The following is a 22,420-nucleotide window of genomic DNA, read 5'->3' on the forward strand; positions in this document are numbered from 1 at the left end:
TCTGACCGCCTGAGAAACAGGGTCACTGTCAAGGGGAAGAAAGGGAAACCTTTCCTCCGCTGCAGGAAGCCTTCAGAGGAATGTTCTGTTTTTTTCCACTTGTCTTAAAATCCTCGTGCCAGTATTGGTGTGAATGTTTTATGTGTATCCGCTCACAATAGCCACGTATTAAGTCAGCTGCTTTTCTGAGGAAGGTGTTGTAACTGTCTCCACTCCGCAGATGAGAAAAGGCAGGCACAGAGGAGTTAACTAACTTGTCTCAGGTCACACAGCTCCTGAATCCAACATGCACTCATCAGGCTGAGGTCCCTGAGACTGGTCTTGGGTGCGCCACTTCCCCCAGACCCGGGTCCTGCCCGGATGCCCCTTGCGACCCAGCTGCTGCTCTCCCTGCCACTCCTCTACCTGCTCAACAAACAGCGCTTCCTTGGTCCGAGTCCCCATTCTTGGCTGGCCTGGCAGCAGCACTTGACCTTCTGGGGTCTGCGGCGAGGGGTGGGGGCGCTGCTCAGGAAGCAGAACCTGGTGCCTCCCCACCAGTCACAGCACCCCTCAGCTCTGCAGATTAGCCCCTGCAAGCCCCCTCCCTCCCGCCTCCCCGCTGCCGTGGGGCAATGCGCGGGCTGCATCGAGGGCCTGCGTTTCCGGGGCCCACCCGACTGGGCACCTTCCTCCCACTCGCCTGCGACTCCGGCGGCGATCGCACTGGGTGGGGGTGGGGGGGCAACCAGACCCGCGGAGTGGGGCTCCCCGGGGAGCTTCCGGAGGTGGAGCGCCACCCAGGCGCTGGCCAATCAGTGCAGCGTAGCCCGTCCCCCGCCCAATCAGAGGGAACCCCGGCGCTTGTGGGCGGGGCTGGACCCGCGAGGGCCGGGAGGTGGAGTGGCTCCCACCCGGCGCTCTCGCTCCTCACCCGCGGGCTCTCCGCTGCCAGTCGCTGCCAACCCAAGGGGCAGCAAGGCCACCCGCGTCGTGTCCCCTTCCGGACCCGCTGGGTCTGAGCCGGTGCCCTTCCCCCAAGAGTGTCCGGCTGCGCGCAGAATATGGCCCTGGCGTTCTGGTTCCGGGAATAGGAAGCGTCCTGAGACCTCTCTAGGATTTGATTCACCCCCACACCCTGCTCTCCCAGCCGTATCTTACCTTTCCTGCGGGCCCCCATCTCCCGCCCCCTTCACGACGCCGCCACACGCCGAGTTCGGACGGCCCGGGCCCTCTCCGGACACGTGAATGGAGCCCTGGCCTGGCCCCCTGGCCCTGGCTCCCCGGCTAAAACGGAGGGCGGCCCCGCTTGGTCTGGGCACGCCCTCCACCCAATTTCCCAGAGGCCCGGAAGGGGTGAAGCCCCAGAGCTTCGGGACTGCCGGCCCCGCCCCTGCCTGGCCGCGGGTCTCACCTGCAGGTTCCGCCCCTCCCCGGCCGCCCTCCCCGGCGGTCTACCCCAGTCTCCCGGGCCTCGCTTCCTCCCTTGTTTCCCCGGGAATGTTCACTTTCCCGGGGCGGCCTGTCTGGTTTTAACAGTCGGTCCTTGGCGCTCACAAAGGACCTGGCCCGCGGTGGGTGTGCGCTACATCTTTGGTGAACGGAGGACGGGCTGCTGGAGGTGGCTGCGCTCAGGGGACCCCTCCTCGTTGGCCCTCACCTCCAAAGGCCGGCCTCTGCCTCCCCATCGGGGCGCGGACGTTCTGCGCGACACCGGGGGGCAGCACTTAGCCTCCCACGGCCCCGCCAGCCCCGCCAGCCTCCCGCAGAGCCCTCGGCCGCCCTCCTCCCCGGGACCACGCACCACCCTCCCAACTCGGCGCCCAGCGGCTGGGGAGGGCTTAACTTTGTGGAGCCTGTGACTGAGCTTCCGTTTTTCCGAGCCCCGCCTGCGGCCAAGGGCGTGGGAGGGACTGGGCAGGGGGTGGGAACAGGGGCGAGGCCCCGGGCGGGCGCCGGGTAAAGTCAGCTCTTGCGATTCACTTAGCGCGCAGAGCGTTGGAGGCGCGCAGTGAGACCTGGGCTCACGCGCTCCGACGGCTCCCGCGGCCCGAGGTCTTTCTCGCTCCGACGGCTCCGGCGGCCCGAGGTCCCGCCCCCACCATGCGGCTGACAAGGTGAGCGTGCGGAGGCGGGGAGGACGGGTCCTGCGGGTGCACCGGAAGAAGAGAAGCTGGAGCAGGGAGCAGGATCCCCAGGGGGCCGGGTATGACCCCCCCCCCCCCGCCCACCTGGCGGCGCCGGCCGGATCCGCGGGCAGGGCCGGCCGCTGGGAGCGCCGCTGCGCCGGGAGCCCTACCTGCAGGAGGGTGGCCTCCGCCCAGCGGCGGGGCGCGCTGTGGGGGGCCGACGGCGGCGCGTGGGTGTGCCTGGGGGCGGGTGCCCGCCGCGAGAGGGCGAGAGCGAAAGCTAAAGGAGAGCAGCCGCGCGCCGCACTAAGGGGACGAGGTCACGGACTGCCCAGCGGTGGGGCGCGACCTCGCAGTGCCGTGGCCGCTCCCTCCAAGGCCAGCCGGTGCCCACTGTTGGGTGACATGTCCTCCCGTCGGCAGAACCAACCCGGAGGAGGTGCGAGGCTGGCACCCCGGCTCAGCTCACCGCTCGCGGTGCGGGCGGGAGAGCTGGGTGACTCTGCCTTGCTCTCCGCTTTTGGCCAGAGCGCCCCCTTCAGGTCAGGTCGGGGGCGTGCCCGCCTTGATAAGCTGGCTGCCACCGGGTGTCCCCAGTTATAAATGCAGGTAGTTACAACCATTTTCTCAAGCGAAGAAAATACATCCTCATGGTCACCCACACCCCAGAGTCTGGGGTGTAGGCTGGGGACCAGGTGGACCAGCAGGGGGCCCAGGGCGCACCCAGGGAGCAGGCCGACCCAGCTCCCTCCCCAAGGCCAGTGCTTGTGACTCAGGTTGCCCCCAGACAACCAGAGGAGGCCCAGCAGGTGTATGCTCCCTGAATCCTCAGTGCAGAAGGGGGTCGGAGCCACCAGGGTGTTCGCAGCTCTTGTGTTTTGGAAGGTTGCTCTGGCTCCAGGGAAGGGGGCTGCAGGTGGAGGTTATGGGAGCTGTCCCCGCGAGCAGCAATGGTGGCCCCAACAGAGACAGGAGAGACGACAGGCCTGTCTGCAGGCTGTGGCCTCTGGCGTGAGGGAGCCCCTGGTGGCCTGGGCCCAGCTCGGCCGGACAGCCATGCAGACCTGAGTTTACTCGGCAAGGGACATGCGTCTGTGCACATTCAGATGACGGCTGTGGCGGGCGAGGCAGGGGTTTCTCTGGGGCCAGAGCTCAGCGGACACAAGCCTGGGAGGCCTTCAGGAGGGGGTGGCTGGGCTGAGCTGCACACGGTGTGGAGTCCCTGGGGTCGAAGGTCTGGGTCGAAGAGCCTCGGAAGTCCCCAGAGGGGTTTGCTGGCCCCGGGCAGCTGAGCCACCCGCCTGCTCTGGAAGAGCCACCAGATGTAGTTTCAGAACAACCGTGTCCTTTCAGAACGCCGCCCTGCGCTCAGTCGACCCTGCCGCGGGGCGTGTTACAGCCTCTCTGTCTCCCCAAACCTAAGTGTAACTCTGACTAGAAACACCCTGAAAGTGTATTCTCCTTTTTTCTTTCTTTTTGTTTAAGATTTATTTACTTTTGAGAGAGAGAGAGAGAGAGAGAGAGAGAGCACAAGTGTGGGGGGGGGGGCAAAGAGAGAGAGGGGGGCAGAGGATCCGAAGCAGGCTCCAGGCTCTGCGCTGACAGCAGTGAGCCCGACGCGGGGCTCCAACTCACACACCGCAAGATAGTGATCTGAGCCGAAGTCAGACACTTAACTGACTGAGCCACCCAGGTGTCCCTGAGAGTGTATTTTTCTGATTTCATATAGTCTTTTGGAATCCATCCCCGGCAAAGGCCAGGCGGGCACAGGGTTGAAGGCAGTGGCTTGGGGGGTGGCTCCCTCCACCCTGTGAGCTGGCTGGTGGCTCAGGACTTGCTGTGCGTGGGGGGAGGGCGCGTCCGACGGGCTGGGCTGTGGGTGTGTTCACATTCCTCTGTGGGCATGAGCACCGCTGCCCACGAGGTTTGGGAGGAGCGGGAACTCACCTGCCTTTCCGGTCGTTTCCTTTCAGCGCTGGAATGTTCCTGCTCCTGTTCAGCGCCCTGCAAGCCAGTAAGTTCAGAGAGGCTCCTGCCGGGGCTGCGGATGCGGGTGCCACCTCACTGCGGCCCTTCTGGCCTTTGCAGGGGGCCCTACGGGAAAGCGGGGCTCGGCGCCTAGGGGAACGTGCAGATTCAAGGCCACGAAGGGGCCGCTTGTGCAGCCCCTGCAGTTCTTGTCTTAGTTCGTGTTTAGCGACAGTTGCTTCCATCCCTCCGCGTTCCAGATGAGCTGGGGCTTCCCATTTCTCTGGACCCCTTTGCCCCAGTCAGCCCCGGGGAGCCTCCAGAGCCACCACCTTCCAGAAGAGCAAGGAACAGGGATCTGGCACCACAGCCGAGGCTGAGACCTTGCGGAGCCTTCCAGCCCCGAGGGTGGCAGGACAGGGGACACGGGCATTGCCACGGCCGCACCGGTGGTGCGGCGGCTCTAGACTCGGCACGTGGGCCTTTCTGATGCCCTGCAAGCAGCGTTTTAATACAATGCTGTTGCTGAGAAACTGTTTTCTTGTAAATGTCCTAATTAAAAAAAAAAAAAAAGCTTTTTACGTTGAGTTAATTATAAACACCCAAGAGGTGGCCCAAACCGTGCAGAGCCGTCCTGGGTGCCCGCCCCTCCCCCGACTCCTCCCGATGCCGGCCTCTCCCACCGGGGCGGAAATCCACGCTGGAGAATATAGTGCTTTCCCAAACTGTTTGAATTTTAAACATGCTAGCACATTCCTACGTCTATTTGATTAATGCATTAACATTTCTTTTCTTTTTTTTTTTTTAATTTTTTTTTCAACATTTATTTATTTTTGGGACAGAGAGAGACAGAGCACGAACGGGGGAGGGGCAGAGAGAGAGGGAGACACAGAATCGGAAACAGGCTCCAGGCTCTGAGCCATCAGCCCAGAGCCTGACGCGGGGCTCGAACCCACAGACCGTGAGATCGTGACCTGGCTGAAGTCGGACGCTTAACCGACTGCGCCACCCAGGCGCCCCTGCATTAACATTTCTACTGAAATGAGTCAGAATAGGTGTCCGATTGACCCTTGCTACCAAAAAGCCTCCCTCCCCCTAGTTAGAGAACTTCGCGGGCTGGGACTCAACCGTAGCAAGTAAATGTCGTGCTTTCTGAACCACAGCAGATGTTCAAGAGAAAGAAGTCAGGGCGCTGGTGGGCAGCGACGTGGAGCTCAGCTGCATTTTCCCCGAAAGACACAGTTTTGATTTAAATGACCTTTATGTGTACTGGCAAACCAGTGTCGTCGGCACACCGAAGACCGTGGTCACCTACTACCTCTCCGGGAACAGCTCTGCGGGCCACGAGGACAACCGCTACAGGGACAGGGCCCGGCTGTCGCTGGAGAGCATGAAGCGGGGTGATTTCTCTCTCCATCTGCACAACATCACCCCCCAGGATGAACAGAGGTTCAACTGCCTGGTGTTTAGGAAATCCCTGGAGTTAGAGAAGATTCTGGATGTCGTGGTGACGTTACACGTGGCAGGTAAGACCGTGGAAGCTGACGGGACAGACCCCACCCCAGCCTTGCGTCCCAGAGAAAGTATTAACGAGGCCCATTCTCGGGCTCATTCACCTGTTTCTTCCGTAAAGAACGTCCTAGTCTCTGCCGGCGGGTTTCTGTCCAACCGAGCGGGAAGCTGAACTGGTTGAAAACTCATTCAGCTCCTGGGAAGTTTTCCGTAGCCTGAGGTCACCTGGTGTCACAGAAGAACTCCTAACCTTGCTGTCTGGGCCTTAAATTCTGCATCTCAAGTCCAACTAGGTGTTCTTAATGAAATTAGGAGAGAATGCTGCGAAGCACCAAGGGAGATCCGAGTTTAGGAAGAAAATTAAAGTCAACCAAGGACCCCGGACCCTGTCCCCTCCGGAAGGCCTGCGAGCCTCCCGTGTCACCGGAGATCCACACGCGCCCCGCCTGCTCACATGGGGGAGGGGGTGCGGGCCCAGCAGCCCTGCTGGGGGGCGGCGGTGTGTGCGGGCTGCCCGGCCCGCAGCCCCGGTCCTGCCTCTCCCCCGCCGTCAGGGCACGCTGGGCCACCTCCCCTCTACCCTGGCCCTGCGCACCAACCACGTGCCCCTCTGTTTCTGACCTTCAGAACCTGCCTCCCTCACCACCCATCTCCCCCCTGCAGCCAACTACAGCATGCCCGTGGTCAGGGCCCCAAGCGGCCCCTCCGAGAATGAGGAGCTGACGTTCACGTGCACGTCCGTGAACGGCTACCCGAGGCCTAACGTGTACTGGATCAACAGGACGGACAACAGCCTGCTGAACGAGACCTTGCAGAACAACACGGTCTCCTTGAACGCACAGGGCTTGTACGACGTGGTCAGTGTCCTGACGATCCGGCGGACCCCCAGCGTGAACGTCGGCTGCTGCATAGAGAATGTGCTCTTGCACCAAAACCTGACGACGATCAGCACTCAGGCAGGTAAGGTCCCCCGGGGTCTGTCCCCTGACACCGACCCAAGACTGTGGGCCTGCGGTGACTCAGGAGGTCCTCTGAGCCAGAAGACCGAGCCCCTGCAAGGTGCCTGGGCAGTGGCTTCCGGAAGCTGGAAGGAAGGGGGAGGAGGTGACAGGCAGCACTCGACGACGAAATTCACCACGGCTGCCGAGGGCAGGAATGGGGCCGGGCGCTCAGTGCTTAAGTGGTTTCACTTAATCTTTGCTCTCAAGCTCAGGTTTGGTGACTCCACAGACGAGGGGCTGAGGCCTGGAAGGTTGTGTAGGACCGGGCAGCGGCGGCATCAGGGTTGAAGGCATGGCTGAGCCTCTGCCGCTTAGAGGGCCAGAGCACCCCTGCTGGGGTTCCAGCCGCCGGCAGCTGGCCTGGCTGCGGGCTCGGGGCTTCCCCGTGGGAGGGGTGCAGGCAGGCGACTCCACAGAGGCCACGGGCTCTCTCATTCTGCATCCCTGTCACTAGTGTTGAGATGACAGGTCCCCCTGGGTGGAGGCGGGAGAGCTCCACGATGGACTCTGTGGGCCTGCCCGTGCCCTATGGGGCCCCGCACAGGTTGGAGAGAAAGCATAGCTCCTGGTTCGGGCCTTATGAGAGTCCCAGGGGGCAGCGGCAGCAGTCACGCCGAGCACAAGCCCCTGAGTGTGGGCCCGTGAGCCCGCCTGGGTCGCATGCTGTGAGACTGGCCCTGACCCCCAGGAATCCTTGCGGGCCCGACATCTTCCTCCCTGAAGTCAAGGCACGGCCTCGTGACCCAGTGGTCCTGGCCTCTCTGCCCAAATGGACCAAGACAAGGGCTGTACCAAAAAGCCTGCCTCTGATGGCCGCCTCCCAGCAGTGGTCTCCCCGGCAAGGCGGCCCCGGCAGCAGGTGAAAGGGGAACCAGAAGGTTCTCTTAGGGCTGTGGTCTCGGCTCCTGTGCTGTGGGATGGCTGGGAAGCCCGTAAAAGTCCCCAAGCCCCGACCCATTGGATTTGCTCCCCTGGGCTAGCCGGGCACCAGGACATGTTTAAAGGCTTCCAGATGATTCCAAGGTGCATTCAAGACCTAGCCACTGAGTGGTTTCTCCCATTTTGGAGACGTACGGGGCGTTTATCACGAGCTTCCCTTCCTCGTGTGCCCGGGAGAGCCACTTGCCAAGGGGCTAAGCAATCACGTTAAGAGAGGACGGATGAACCCTTCATGCAATGTGGGGGGGTGGGGGGGGTAGGGACGCAAAATGGTGCAGCCACTTTGGAAAACAGCCTGGCGGTGACTCTGAAGGTCGTCGTGGCGTTTCCATGTGACCCAGCAATTCCGCTCCTGGGTTGTACACCCGGCAGAATTGCAGATGGACTCACATGTGCGTGAATGTTCAGAGCAGCATTACTCACAATGAGCAGCGAACGGATTAACACTTCCGTCCAGGCACTGATACTCACTGCCACGCGGCTGGAGCTGGGGAACGCCGTGGTCAGTGAGGAGCCAGAAAGCACACACGCCGTGTGACCGCGTTGATATGAAATGTCCAGAATAGGTCAATCCTTAGAGATGGAAAGTCCATGAGTGGGGGCGGGGGCAGGGGAAGGGCAGTGGCTGCCGATGGAGACGGCGTCTCCGGGAGCGACGCAGAAGCTCTGCACCCAGACGGTGGCGATGGCCGTGCCCCACTGGAAACGTACAAAATGCTGCTGCTGTGTTCACTGCGTTATGTGACTTTTGCCTTTCTTTTTTTAAATCTGTCTATAAAACTAAATAATAATAATAAAAATAAAAATAAAATGATACATTAAATCACAGTAAACATTTTTTTGAAAGCCAGGAGGACTCTGTGCTTCCCACCATGCCCTGCCCAGGTGGCGGCGGCTGGAAAGGGCTGGGGTTCCAGGTCGCAAAAAGGTGGAGTTCCACCCCTCCCCGCCAGAAGAGCCGCAGATTTTAAACGTCACAAAGCAAAGCCAGGGAAGTTCTGAGGCCTCGGTGCCTCCCTCCGTTTTCTCCTGCTCAGGATGGAAGGGGTCCCTCCCCTTTCCTCCCCACCCTTTCAGTCTTGTGTTATTTTCCTCTCCCGTAGAAACGGTCACCGGAACGGAATATGGCATCACCGAGAGCCGAGCCGATGCCCCGAAGAAACAAGGGGCGGTCCTCAGCGCCCTCATCGTGCTGGGCGTGGTCGTGGCCGTGGCCGTGGCTACAGGCTGGGTGTGCCGAAGCAGGTGCCCCCCGCGGGATCCACGCAGGTACCCGTTAAAAGTTCTGCAAGACGTCGCTTTCCTGCGAAGTGCGGCTTTAATAGCGTTCACGCTCACGAGTTCTAGCGGCTCCCCCACCTCTGGGACGTGGGTCCTGGGCGTGGCCCCTGATGTCGTGGGCTCCATATTTCTGACACAGCCGAGCCGAGGGCGCCGTGTGAGGCTTTCTCCCAGTGTGGGGTGGGAGTGCCAGCTTCTGAATTTAGACGTCAGGACGGAGCCCATTTCTATGGAGGCCAAGCCGCCTTTGGTCCTGACGAGGCTGTTGAACTCTGGCCAAACTCAAAGGGGTTTAGAAAGATTGAGAAAGGCTGGGTGTTGACCCTACAAAACAAAGCAGCAGAACTCACAGAAGAGGCAGGAAAGCCCAGAACATGAACACGGTCACAACCATGTCAACCAGGGTCAGTAGGGAAGGCCCTGAGTGGGGGGCACAGGGAAGAGACGTCTCCCCAGCTCGGCCTGGTGGGCATCCCCCAAGATACTGACAGAGTTGGGGATCTTCCGGGTCTTCCAGGAGGGTCGGGGCACGGGGAGCACTGGTTCCCTGATGTAAGTCTGCATGTGCTGCTGGAGTTTCTGGTTTGTTGCCAATGCCTTCATCCCAGAAACACTTCCCACGGCCCATGGCCCACTGCCGATCTGGCCAGGCCCTGGAGAGGCGCCTTGAGTCCGGAGCACAGACCTCTTACAAAGCATCTTCCCGGAAAACCAGGTGGCCCGAGGGACCCTCCCCTGTGAGTCTGTTCCTGCTGTGCGTGGCACCAGGGGCCACTGGGGACTCTAGAGCAACGCCTCTCTACCCCTGCTCCCTGCCCTGAGTGTTTCCGGTTTGTTCCAACAGGAGCTGGGCTGCAAGGCCAGAGCAGACGTTCTCTTCGGTGAGTTTGCCAAGAGGGAAGGGGGCCCGTGGACAGCAGGTGCGGGTTCACGTGAGCGGATGGCTGGGCGGTGGCTTTGTCAGTGTTGGCCTCTGGCACGAGCTATCCTCGATGACGGGGAGCTGGAGGTGGACATTTTCAGAAACACGATGAGCCCCTAGAGAAGGCGGGTCACGCTTTCCCCTTTGGCGTGCAGTCCTATCCTTGTATACGCTTGCTGACTGACATTGGGTCCCAGAATTCTCCAGACATCCACGAAAGCAGTGAGCCTCTGATGATGACCCCCAGGCACGTCTGCCAAACTTCATCCCTTCTCCCTGGGCCCCCTCCTCCCTACCCTTCCCACCCCACCCCCACGGGGGTCTCAAGGGAGTCCGGACGCTAAGCCCTTTGTCACAGAACAGTTACTCCGGTCTCCTGGTACAAGCAGGCAGCCGCTGTCCCAGGAGCAAAGGTCGAGTGATTCCCACCCAGTTTGGGAAAAGCGTCCACACACAGAGCCTCCAGTTTCCCAAGCGGCAGGTGCCTCAGGCTGCAAAGGGCAGTGGGGCTCGTAGGCGGGCTGGCCCGCACTGGACGCTTTTGGCAGACGGCCACCCCTCTCTGAGCCCCGTCTGCACCCCTGTGAGCCACACTTGTCCTGGGGAGGCTGGGCCGGGCTGAGCCTGGTCACACCGGTGCTCCTGAGGCCACGCAAGCCAGTTTCAGCCAACTGCAGAACACAACTTGCCAAAACACCAGGGCCCGCCTGTCAGGCAAAGGACACTGTTTGTGGGTTTTCCGAGTTTCCGGTCCTTCGTTTCCACCATCCTATGTCCTGAGAAAGCAGCCGCCCGCCCCCCAGAGGAGGGAAGCAGTCACAGTGCTCCGTGACGCTCTCCCTTCTGTTTCTTTCCAAGACCGTGTCTGATGAGAACTCACCACCCGGAGCGTGGACAGGGTTTCTGTGAGATCCCACCAGGAGGGATGGCGGATGGCAGCTTGGGAATTGACTCTGGCGGACCTGGTGGCCAAGAGGGGACCATCTGCCCCCATCGGTGCCATTAACAAGGGGGCTTCACGGACACGGAGGCTCTCTGGCCTGGAAGGGACACGTAGGACCGTGCCTGATCCCAGGGAGAATGTTCCAGGTGCCGCCCGGATCCTGGAACGAGGACCTCTCACAAGGGCCAACAGCTCCAAACGCACATGCCCCCAAGTGAGTGGGCTCCCCGCCTTTGCTGCCAAATGCAGGAGGAAGGTGCCTCGTGATGGCTCCTCCCCCCGCCCCGGCCCCCCGGAGCCCACGGAACCCTTCTCAATCCCAAAAACGCGTGGGGGTTTTGGGGGATGGGGGCTTTCTGAGACCAGAGGAAGGGCGGCTCCTTTAGGAAGGAGTGAGGCGAGCTGGGTCTCCTCCAGGACCTCCCCTGCCGGCTGGAGGTCACTCAGGGCTGTTGTGAGAGGCGCACGCGTGGGGCCCCCTCCCCTCCTGCACCCTGAGCTGCGTGTGCGTGTGTGTGTGAGTACGTGTGTCTGTGCGTGTGTAAGTGTGTCCAGAATGCAGGAACCGGTCAACACCGGAAGGTCCCTGGGAGCTACTTTTCCTCTGGGATCTTCACCGGGGAGAAAACCTGACCTCGCTTGTCTTAGTCGAAAGCTGGATGTCCCTCCTAAAAAGGCACAGTGGAGTTTTTTCGAGAAGACAGCGTGCTGCTGGGACCATCGTGACAGAAGCAGGGAAAAGAGCAGAACGCAGAAACTTGCTCAGGCAGGACTGGGGACCCGTGTTTCCAGTGGACACGGGCTTCACTGCGTGGCCATCGAGGTCCTTCAACTTGGTGCCGTGAGGCGCACGGAGGGGGCGCTCTCCCCGCAGAGTGGCAGCCGTCCCAAATGTGGCACTAATTCCATGCCACCCTCCGCACCTGTCACCTTCCCCCGGGACCTGCACGGCTGCCGTGGAGCCCACGAGGCCCAGCGGGGGACGGGAGAGGCGCGGTGGCCCAAGTCCACCCAGGGGTGTGCGGCCCATGGCCTCGACCCTCGCCGCGTGGTTTCCATGTTGTTGCCCCCCCTGAATCTAGCAGCTGACATTTCTGGAAGGTTCTGCACAGCCGGCTGCCCACTAACCCTGGTGTGCACGCCCCTGGGAAAGGCGGTGTCCCGCCTGCGGTCATTCAGCACTGGTGGCGGGCGTGATGGCAAAAACAAGGACCAGGCTCAGTGGGAATGCTGAGCCCAATCCGTTGCAAGAAGCGTTCACTGTGTTTGTACCCAAAACTCCTTGCCTGGCTGTCACAGCGTGCCGTGGACTGCACCCAGACTTTACCCGAAAGCATCAGGAGAGGCGTGTTCCCAAAGGGGGACGAGAAGGTCGCCGACTGGCATCCGGAGCAAAAAGCAGAAGGACCATTTGGGTGCAGGCAGGGGCTGTGGAGCCCGCCTATGGCCTCGGGCAGGGGTGCCGGCATAGCCGCCCTCCCCAGGGGCCCCCCGAGTCCAGGCTGAGGGTCCCGCACCTCCTGCAGCCCGCCCGTCCGCAGCAGACCCTGGTCACTGGGCGCCCACCCAGACGGGACGGAACGGGGTCTGTTTCCGGCGCTCCCCTGTCCAAGCGGGCTTCTCCCTGGGGGTGGGGGGAAGGGGGGCCAGCTGCCCAGACCCCCAGCCGCTCTCCCACCACTGCCTGTTTGTGGGTCTGCCTGGACCCGGGGCTCCCAAGGGATGCCAGCAGGGTCCCCCCACTCCCTCGGGCCTGGGAGGGTGCACAGTGACCCCTTGCCCTTCGGCCTGGACGTCTCTGTCCACTCCTTACACTGCACTGTGGACAGGCCGAAGGCCAGTGTTTTTACATCTGTTTCTGGAAACCTGATTTATAAGAATAACAAGACAGAAAGTGGTGTCTGTGTCCAGTGGCTTGGGTCAGCGTGACAGTCACCTGCACGCGCAGCTCAGCTCTTCCTTACTGTCGGTGTCAGGGGTGCCTGCAGGGCTCAGCCGGGTAGGCATCTGACTTCGCCTCGGGCCATGATCTCGTGGTCCGTGGGTTTGAGCCCCGCGCCCGGTGTCGGGCTCTGTGCAGACAGCTCTGTGCAGACAGGCCTGGAGCCTGCTTCGGATTCTGTGTCTCCCTCTCTCTCTCTGCCCCTCCCCCATTTGCAATCTCTCTCTCTCAAAAATAAACATTAAAACAAAAAAACCTTACTGCCAGCCTAGGGACCCTGCCCCTGTCCCATTGGTTTTCACCCAGGAAAGGTCTGTCCCCCAGGGGACGCTGGACACGGTCTGGTGGCAGTTTTGGTTGTCACACCTGGGGTTGTCACTGGCCTTTAATGTGTAGGGGCACATGGGATGGCCCAGCACAGAGAAGTAGCCACGTTAGAGGTCAGTGGCCCGAGAGTCAGAACCTGTGCCCTCCGTCGTCGCCTTCCTGTGGGAGGCGGGGGGGGGGGGCGCTTCCTGTCCCCATCCGCGCTGGGGCCCCTGCCCACGGCTGGCTGTGGCATAGGTGAGGGGTTCCCGGTTAACAGGTCCAGTCTGGGGAACGCCCTCGCTCAGGGTTGGGGGCCTCCTTCCCACTCAGCTCAGCCCGCTGCCTGTCTGACCCTCCGTGCGGGGCCCGGAAGCTGCCCGTCCCGTTGCTCTCGGAGCCTGGCCGGTGGGCGCCTGGCGGTGCTGTGGGCAGAGGCCCCGCCGGACACGCGAGCCTTCGGGAATCCCGCGACGCTGCCCGCCTGCGCATAGCAGGTGCGGCGAAACCCATGGGGAGGCGGAGCCAAGGCCAGCAAACAGCGTGGCCCATCACTAGGGCAGGGGACAGAGCAGGGTCAGCTGCCTGTGTGACCTGAGCACGTCACTTCTCCCTGCACCTCGGTTTCCCCTCCTGTGAGGCGAGGAGGCTGGAACTAGGCTCCGCGAACGGGCCCCTGCCGCTCAGATGCTTCCTACGACCGACTGGGGCCACTGCGGCCATTCTGTTCGACCCGGGGGAGGGCAGCCGTGGCTTTGGAATGGCCGTTCAGGCCCGGACTCCTCGAGAGAAGACCCCAGGAGCTGGTCAGGGGCAGAAGCCAGCAGGCTGACCCCGGGCAGTGCTGAGGAACCCCCAGCCGCACATCTGGTTTTCACCCCCCTCCACGCCCAGCTTTCCCAAACAGAAGGCGGCTCTCCTGATTTAATCTAATTCTGTCCTTAGAGAAGGAGTCCACCCTGACGGCCCCTGGCCCGTCAGGACCCACACCCCAGCCCGAGGGCCGCCGCTGCATTCCTGAGCGTTCTCTGGCCCTGGCACAGCCCCCCCCCGCCCCAGCCCCCTCCTTTCCCAGCATCGGGTCTGCTCACTCCCACTCTCCCAGTGAGGGGTCCCCCTCTCGGTGAATCCAGGGGGGTCCTGCCGGAACCGGGGCGAGGCAGGCAGCTGGGGGCAACTGTGAGGGGGGCAGGGGCAGCCCAGCTCCCGACACGGGGGGCTGGATTCCGAGCCCCAGGGCCCGGGGGTGCTGTAGGCTGACAATCCAGGGGCCTCCCGTGCTGTCAGCCTGCCTTCCGTGTCCAGAAGCTGAGCTGGGGGGGGCTTCTCCTGCCACGGTCCCTGCTGGGAGGTGCTGGGGAGGACCCTGGGCCCCCAAAACATGCACGAACAGAAGCTCTGACGTGTGGGTGTCCTGTCACATCCTGCCAGCCGGCTCCCTGTATGACCGGGCCGGGCTGGACACTGCAGCAAAGGCCCTGCACCCTGATCTGGGCCCTGGGGTGTGCAAGCCGAGACCGGTCCAGGGCCCTCCTTCCCTCCTGTGTGCTCCCTCCCCGTCCTCCTTCCTACTGTGTTCCTGCCCCCTGCCCTCCCTTCCCCACTACCTTCCATCCCCCCTCCTCCCCCCCACTGTGCTCCCTCCCCCACTGTCCTCCCCCCATTGAACTCCCCCCATTGTTCTCCCCTACTGTCCTCCCCCACTGTGCTCCCTCCCCCCTCGTCCTCCCTCTGACTTCCCCCCCTCATCCTCCCTCCCATTGTCCTCCCCCCCATCCCCTCTCAGGGTCTTGGCCTGAGCTCAGGGCTGCACCCCTCCCCTGGGAGAGTGTGATTCATCTCCCTGCCCGCCCCCCACGACCCCAGGTCTGTCGGGGCACGTGCCACCAGGAAGGCAGAGGACACCTGTCCCATCAGAGTGGCGGCTCCTAGGCTGTGAGGGGGGGGTCGCCCAAAGGGCCCCGTGGATCTGCACTCGAGGTGCCCGCACAGCGTAGCTTCTCAGAGAGTGTAGACGCCACAGGTGTGGTCCAAAGTGTGGCCAAGAACGGACCCGTGGTGGGGACAAGGGGACGGCGAAGACTCGGGCCCTCGGATCCGGGCTGAGTCCCTCTCTCACGCTGTCCTTGAGCCCAGAGAGTGACCAGAAGGTAACAAGAGCAAACGCCAGGATTCGGCAAAATACAAACCCAGGAGCTTCGGGGCCCAGATGGCGAGGGCCAGGCAGAGGCTGTGAGGCCGCAGCCCAAGAGGAAGGTGCTGGCGGGTCGGTCCTGTGGGCGCTCAGAGGGAGGACCCTCAATGCCCCCTCCAGCTGCCGGTGGCCCACAGCCATTCCTGGGTGAGCTGTGCCCCGTCTCTGCTGCTCCCCGCGTCTGTCTCCCCCAGAGCACCACACCCCGACCCAGGCTGACCTCCACTCGACTAAAACTGGGGCGGGGGGGACACCATTCAGCCCAATCCAGCGGCCAAGAGGAGGAGCGGAAGAGGGAGACAGCAGACAGGGGCCAGGGAGCAGGTGAGGAGAGGGGAGAGGGGCCCGGATGGGGGTCCTCAGTCCGGCTGAGGCCCAGACGCACTTGCGGGGTGTGGGGGCAGCACGGCGCTCACCGGCCTGGGTCCCGGCTCCATGTGGCGTGGACACCCGTGTTCACTCCTCTCCAGGGAGCACCTACCACGGGGAGACCCAGCGGTGAGTCCCCGCCCTGACCCTGCACCGGCCAGGGTCCCGCCCTGCCGGCTCACCCGCTACACAGGCACTGGCCCTGGCACCGTGTCACCCTTCCGTGGCCCCACTCTTAGCCAGTCTCTAACGGTGGGGACTGGGGTCGGGCCGTAGTCCACAATGCAGCTGGCAAGGGAGGCTGACTGGGGAGCGGGGCATCCCAGCGCCCCCCAGGCCCCTGCCTTCCTTAGAGCCCATCCCCCTCCCTGCAGGGGCCTCCCCACCCAAGGACGTGCACTCTGGACACGGCTCTGCTGCAAGGGGTGCTGGGAAACAGGGCTGGGTGCGGCCTGGGCTGAGGCCAGAGGAAGCTATGGGGGTCTGGCGGCAGGGGTGGGGCAAGGCTGGTGGGGAGTCCTTAGAAACAGAAGTGGCCCAGAGGTGTGATAGGGAAGATACAACACGTGGCAAAGGCCACCAGGGAGGGGTTTCAGGATCAGGAATCCCCAGGCTCTGGAGGACTGAGAGCCAGCAGAGCCCATTTAACCGCAAACATCAGGCTCTGGCCTCGGTGGCCCCACCCCCTGCCCTGCGAGGCCCCCACTGGCAAAGAGCGACGAGATCCACGGAGGCCAGCCTCTACCTGGCCAAAAGGAGGCCGGTGGCCCGACTCTGGCCGGGGTGTAGACGTCCCTGATTAGATTTCACTCCAGACTCCAAGAGCAAGAGGCTAGAGCCACACTGTAGTCTTTAGGGGGCGGAAAAGTTACTTTTTAAAAAAGTCACTTCCTAGAAAATCAAGGGTGGGGAATGGATCGCAAACCTGGGATGTAACGGCTTTTCTCACTTAGCTGTAGGTGAGGCGCAGCGATCACGGCAGAGCCACAGCCCCGTCAGATGTCTCAGGGCCGTGCTGACCACGCAGGGCGCATTTAGGGTTAGTGCAGTCTGTGTAGGGGCCCCCGGACTCTGCCGCACGGTGTCAGGGGCGTGTCGGGCAGGAGGGCCGTGGAGCCCGCCACCCGGGGAAGGCGTGGGCTCTCCCACGTGGCCCGGCTGCTGCCTGGCAGCCCGGCACCCGGGCTCGCCACGGACTCTGCACGCTGCCCTCAAGCCCGGGCAGGCCACCGCTGGGGCTGTTTGCACAAAGGGGTTCAGCATCTCAGGCTTCCGGGCAAGTTTCCACTCGCTCCTGTGCCTGTAATCGAGATCCCGGAGCCCTCCACGTGTGTTTTAACAACTGACTGGGTTTCTGTTCGTCCTCCAACAAAACCTCCAAATTTGAAAAAGAAAATCGGTTCCTGTGAGTCTCAGCAGACCTGGCGGGGAAGGAAGAGAACTCTGGTCACCATCTAAAAGTGACCTGTCCCCTCCGGGGCCAAGTGGAAACGAGACAGAGGGTGAGGCTGGCGGGAACCTGCGCGGAGGAGCCAGCACTGTGTCCTTCCGAGGACAGGAAAGCCCACCGGGGCGGGTTGTTTATAAAACAGACTTAATGACGGACACGCTCGGGATTCCTTTTCCCACTGGAATAGAATAAGCATCAAGCAAAGGCTGGGAGTAACATATGCCGATAAAGGGCACGATGAAAGATCGCTCATTACGAGGGCCCGAGCCTGGGAAAGGCTACTGGCTGCAGACGGGGGACCCCCAGTAGAGGGGAGACCCAGAGTCAGAAGGGGACCCACAGTCGGGGGGGACCCACGGTCAGAGGGGGAGACCCATGGTGGGGGGAGACCCAAGGTCAGAAGGAGACCTGTGGCCGGGGGGAACCCACAGTTGGGGGAGGACCAAGGTCAGAGAGGGACCCACCATGCCCTGAGGAAGGGATTGTGCTGGGTTGTTATGAACAACTGTGACACAAGATCAGAATTTGAGCTGCTCGTGAACAAGGCGTTCCAGCTGAGGACCTCCTGGCGACGGCTGCCAGCTGGCGTCCTGGCCTGTAAGCCCTTCTCGGGGGGCAGCGGGGCCTGGGCACCGGAGAGCGAGCGCGGGGAGCATTCTCTTCTGGGCTCGAGTTCTGGGCTTTGGGAGAGTGGCTCCGAGCTGCCCAGGACACATGCTTTAACCAGCGAGCACGTTCCGTGTGGGCCAGAAGCGCCCTTGACAAACGTTGGCAACGGCCACAAGGAAAACTGCATAAAACCCAACCTGGTTAGAGGAAAAGGCAACAGACTTTTAGTTAAAATTACCTCCCTGAGCTTCCTGTCTGCTCTTTGGGCCAGAAAGAGGAAGTGACACTTTCATAGCCCAAGATGCCAATTCGGAAAGGACCCTCTCGAACTTGTAGGATTTCCCAGAGCCGGCCCTGCTGCTCCTTCCAGAACAGGGAGAATTGCGGTGCGGGGGGGGGGGGGGGGGTGGGGGCTCCCCAGTTCCCATGGAGGCACGGGGCCAGTTGGGCAGCCGCAGCTGGGAGCCAGGGCCCAAACCAGCCAGTCCTGACCGCTATGCTGTGCACTCAGCCAAGTGACTCAGCCCCTCTGTGGGGACAAAGGAGAGGGCACGCTCTTCCAGCAGCCTCTTGACTGAACTCCTGGGGCTCCCCAGAGAGGCTGATGGTGTCCCATATGGAGGTGAGACTAGTAAGGTCAGGGGAGGGGGTCCCACATCCCTCCTGGACCCCTGCTGTGGGCCTTCAGAAGTGTGCGTGGGGCCACCCATGGTGCCCCACCCAAGGGAGGGCCTGTCCGGGGCCACAGCCGGTGGACGTGCAGCCACGCTCCAGGGTTGGTCCCTGCCAGACCACAGGGTGTCCCTGAGCCCTGAGACGTCAGCGGGTGCAGTTCACAGCATCATGTGCAGACGCGAGCCCGGCAGCAGGCAGCCCAGGGAGGCAGAGGTGAGGCAGCCGTGTAGGAGGGGAAGGTTCAGACAGGAAACCACGGGCAACCGATGGACACGATTACATAAATATACAAACCAGTTTTCAAAGTTTTTGCATCAAATTCCACAACGCTTGCAATTTTTTTCCGGAAAAAAAAAAAATCCAGAACAGCTGGATTCCCCCCTCTAGACCCTCAGGCCAACCTCCTGATCTCACTCCGCAAACGAGAGGCTGGGCTCCTTCATTCAGACACGAACATCTAAGAGATGGACCCCAATCCCTGGGGACCTCGGGTTCTGCTGGCGGAGGGGCGGGGGAGGGGGAGAGGACTGGCAGCTCCCGGCAGCTCCCTCCGCAGGGGATCCATCCGGCTGCGCTGGGCTCAGGGCCCTGACGCAGGTGTGGCCACTGCAGGTGCCCACACACAGCCGGAGCAGTCACGCTCTGTGGCTTGCGTGTGTGTGTGTCGCCTGTGGGCGCTAACACCCCCAGACGTGGAAACAAGCCTCTCGGCCCTATTGTGCCTTCCTCTGAAGCCACACCACCAGTGGGGAGCATTTGCATGGCAGGTTGTTAGAAGTCACGGCTCATTGATCTTCATAACACTGTTGAGCAGGCAGAGCAAGCAAGGTCGCTCCTTCCCAGTGGCAACAAAAGAAAAAAGAATCCCATCACAGAGCTAATGGCAGAATCTTCCAGTTCCACATTATCGAACTGCCGCACCAGCTGAGCTCCTCGGTGTCCTCCCGGCGGGTCCAAATGTTGGTACACATGCCGGGATCATGTTAGGACTTCTTGGGCCCTGCTAGCAAAATCTAGCAAAATTCCACCCCAGGCCAATGACATCACAAGGTCTGGAGCAGGCCCCAGGCACCGGGTGTTTAAAGCTCCCTGGATGAAGAACCACTGTGAACGTTCCGGGAGCCAACCCAGCCTGGCTCTGGGGACCGGGGAGCTTATGACAGCTACGACTGAAGGAAGTCCCAACCCCCAATTTTTCTGAAAGGTCAGGCCCCAGGGTCTGTGACCCAAGGCAGGAACTGAGTGGGGCCCAAGTCCAGGACGGCACCCAGGGGGAAAGTCGGAGGCAGTGTTCACCCACAGGGGCTCAAACCCACCAGCATGCCTCCCTATAGCTTGGTGCTCCGGGCACGGTGCCTCAGTGCCTCGTTCTGGCCCTGCTGACCCCAGGCAGTGGGAAACAGTGGTTGGGTGTTCAGAAATTCTGCAGCCGGTTGAAAGGGGCTGGTAGCGTGCAGATGGCTGCAGCAGGTAAGTCGCGCTCTGGCTGCAGAGATTGGCACGTGCCGCAGGGCGGCTGTGGGGCTCCACCCGGTCTTGGAAGGACACTTAGCCAGCACACACTGTTGCCGGGTCTCTGAGCCTAGGACCCTCCCCAAGTTATTCATCTGGACCTTTGCATTTCCCGTCCAAATGTCCTACCTTGTGGAGTGCTGCTTGTCGACACAAGTCAGCCAAGGGCATTTTGTCTCAATGACTACCCTCTAGATGAGCCTCATAGTTTATGTGCAAAGCCCAGTGTCTTTTTAAAATGTTGAACAGCTGCTTTCCGCAGGACCACCCGCCACCCCAAAGGACTGCCAGCACATGCACAGCTCTCCCCGGCAGCAGAGGTCACTTAGGCTCCCCCAGGGAAACCCCCAGAGATTACACTGTGGGCTCAAGAAACAGTCCTCAGCTCCTGGACACACCACGTTTGTGGCTTGGTCTACAGTAGTTCCTTTGATACGGGGAATTTCCATCAGTTCGTTACAAAACGTTTTTAACAGCCTCTATTTTTAACACTTTCAGCTAGGCCCCCTTTGTCTTTGTGAGTCCAGGATCCAAGTGTTTTCTCTTCTCAGAAACTGTCTTGTTATAGCAGTCTTGACGCAGCACATGTGGTGGCTTTCAGTCATGCTTGTATTCATCCACCCATCCATCCATCCATCCATCCATCCATCCATCCACCTACCCATCTATACATCCACTCACCTACCCACCCACCTACCTATCCATCCATCCATCCATCCATCCATCCATCCACACCCACACAGCATCCATCCACCATCCACCCATCTACCTACCTATCCATCCATTCACCCATCCACCTATCCATCCATCCATCTACCCACCCATCTATACATCCACCCACCCTCCCACCCATCTATCCACCCATCTACCTACCTATCCATCCACCCACCCACCCATCTATCCATCCATCCATCCACCTATCCATCCATCCCACCCACACAGCTTCTATCCACCATCTAGCCATCTACCTACCTATCCATCCATCATCTACCCATCCACCTATCCATCCACCCACTCATCCATCCATCCATCCACCCACTCATCCATCCATCCATCCACCCACTCATCCATCCATCCATCCACCCACTCATCCATCCATCCATCCACCTACCCATCTACCTACCATTCATTCATCCATCCACCCACCCACCAATCTATACATCCACTCACCTACCCATCCATCCATCCATCCATCCATCCACCCATCTATACATCCGCTCACCTACCACCCACCCACCCACCCATCTATCTATCCACCCACCCATCCATCCATCCATTCATCCATCCATCCACCCACCCATCCATCCATCCATTCACCCATCCATCCACCCACCCATCCATCCATCCATTCATCCATCCATCCACCCACCCATCCATCCATCCATTCACCCATCCATCCACCCACCCATCTATACATCCACTCACCTACCCACCCACCCATCTATTCATCCATCCATCCATCCATCCATCCATCCATCCATCCACACCCACACAGCATCCATCCACCATCCACCCATCTACCTACCTATCCATCCATTCACCCATCCACCTATCCATCCATCCATCTACCCACCCATCTATATACCCACCCACCCACCCACCCATCTATCCACCCATCCTTCCACCCACCCATCTACCTACCTATCCATCCACCCACCCACCCACCCATCTATCCATCCATCCATCCATCCATCCATCCACCTATCCATCCATTCCACCCACACAGCATCTATCCACCATCTAGCCATCTACCTACCTATCCATCCGTCATCTACCCACCCACCTATTCATCCATCTATCCACCCACCCACCCACCCATCTATCCATCCATCCATCCATCCATCCATCCATCTATCCATCCATCCATCCACCCATCTATACATCCACCCACCCACCTACCCACCCATCTATCCCCCCATCCATCCACCCACCCATCTACCTACCTATCTGTCCATCCACCCACCCACCCATCTATCCATCCATCCATCCACCTATCCATCCATCCCACCCACACAGCTTCTATCCACTATCTAACCATCTACCTACCTATCCATCCGTCATCTACCCACCCACCTATTCATCCATCTATCCACCCACCCACCCACCCATCTATCCATCCATCCATCCATCCATCCATCCATCCATCCATCTATCCATCCATCCACCCATCTATACATCCACCCACCCACCTACCCACCCATCTATCCCCCCATCCATCCACCCACCCATCTACCTACCTATCCATCCATCCACCCACCCACCCATCTATCCATCCATCCATCCACCTATCCATCCATCCCACCCACACAGCTTCTATCCACTATCTAACCATCTACCTACCTATCCATCCATCATCTACCCATCCACCTATTCATCCATCTATCCATCCACCCACTCATCCATCCATCCTTCCATCCATCCATCCATCCACCTACCCATCTACCTACCATTCATCCATCCATCCACTCGTCTATCCACTCATCTATCCATCCATCCATCCACCCACTCACCTACATATCCATCCATCCACCCACCATTCATCCACCCACCCACCCACCCAGCATCCACCCACTCAGCATCCCTCCATCCACCGACCCACCCACAAAGCATCCAGCCATCCATCCATCCATCTACCCACCATTCATTCACTTGATATTCACTCTGCCCCCCCCCAGGAGGGTTCAAATGT

General features: G+C 60.9%; 1 protein-coding gene across 2 annotated transcripts; it reads left to right on the top strand.

Moving 5' to 3' along the window:
- Positions 1-909: 909 nt before the first annotated feature.
- ICOSLG (inducible T cell costimulator ligand) lies at positions 910-12,572 on the top strand. 2 transcript variants are annotated; one of them, XM_043593467.1, is made up of 7 exons: positions 910-2,096; positions 4,082-4,122; positions 5,240-5,602; positions 6,252-6,548; positions 8,632-8,797; positions 9,654-9,690; positions 10,590-12,572. In XM_043593467.1, the coding sequence occupies exons 1-7, from the start codon at positions 2,083-2,085 to the stop codon at positions 10,638-10,640; spliced, it is 969 nt and encodes a 322-aa protein (XP_043449402.1). In that variant the 5' UTR covers positions 910-2,082; the 3' UTR covers positions 10,641-12,572. The 2 variants fall into 2 exon arrangements, with proteins under 2 accessions (XP_043449402.1, XP_043449403.1); XM_043593468.1 differs by having other exon boundaries at positions 946-2,096; positions 5,243-5,602.
- The last annotated feature ends 9,848 nt before the right edge of the window (positions 12,573-22,420 follow it).

The sequence above is a fragment of the Prionailurus bengalensis genome, chromosome C2 (genome assembly GCF_016509475.1).
Source record: "Prionailurus bengalensis isolate Pbe53 chromosome C2, Fcat_Pben_1.1_paternal_pri, whole genome shotgun sequence".
Taxonomy (NCBI): domain Eukaryota; kingdom Metazoa; phylum Chordata; class Mammalia; order Carnivora; family Felidae; genus Prionailurus; species Prionailurus bengalensis.

What these genes read in the sequence shown, in the direction of transcription:
- ICOSLG (XM_043593467.1), top strand. An exon ending in GTTCAGCGCCCTGCAAGCCA is followed by an intron (nt 4,123 to 5,239) that starts GTAAGTTCAGAG and finishes TCTGAACCACAG; the next exon opens with CAGATGTTCAAGAGAAAGAA. An exon ending in CCCCCGCGGGATCCACGCAG is followed by an intron (nt 8,798 to 9,653) that starts GTACCCGTTAAA and finishes TTGTTCCAACAG; the next exon opens with GAGCTGGGCTGCAAGGCCAG.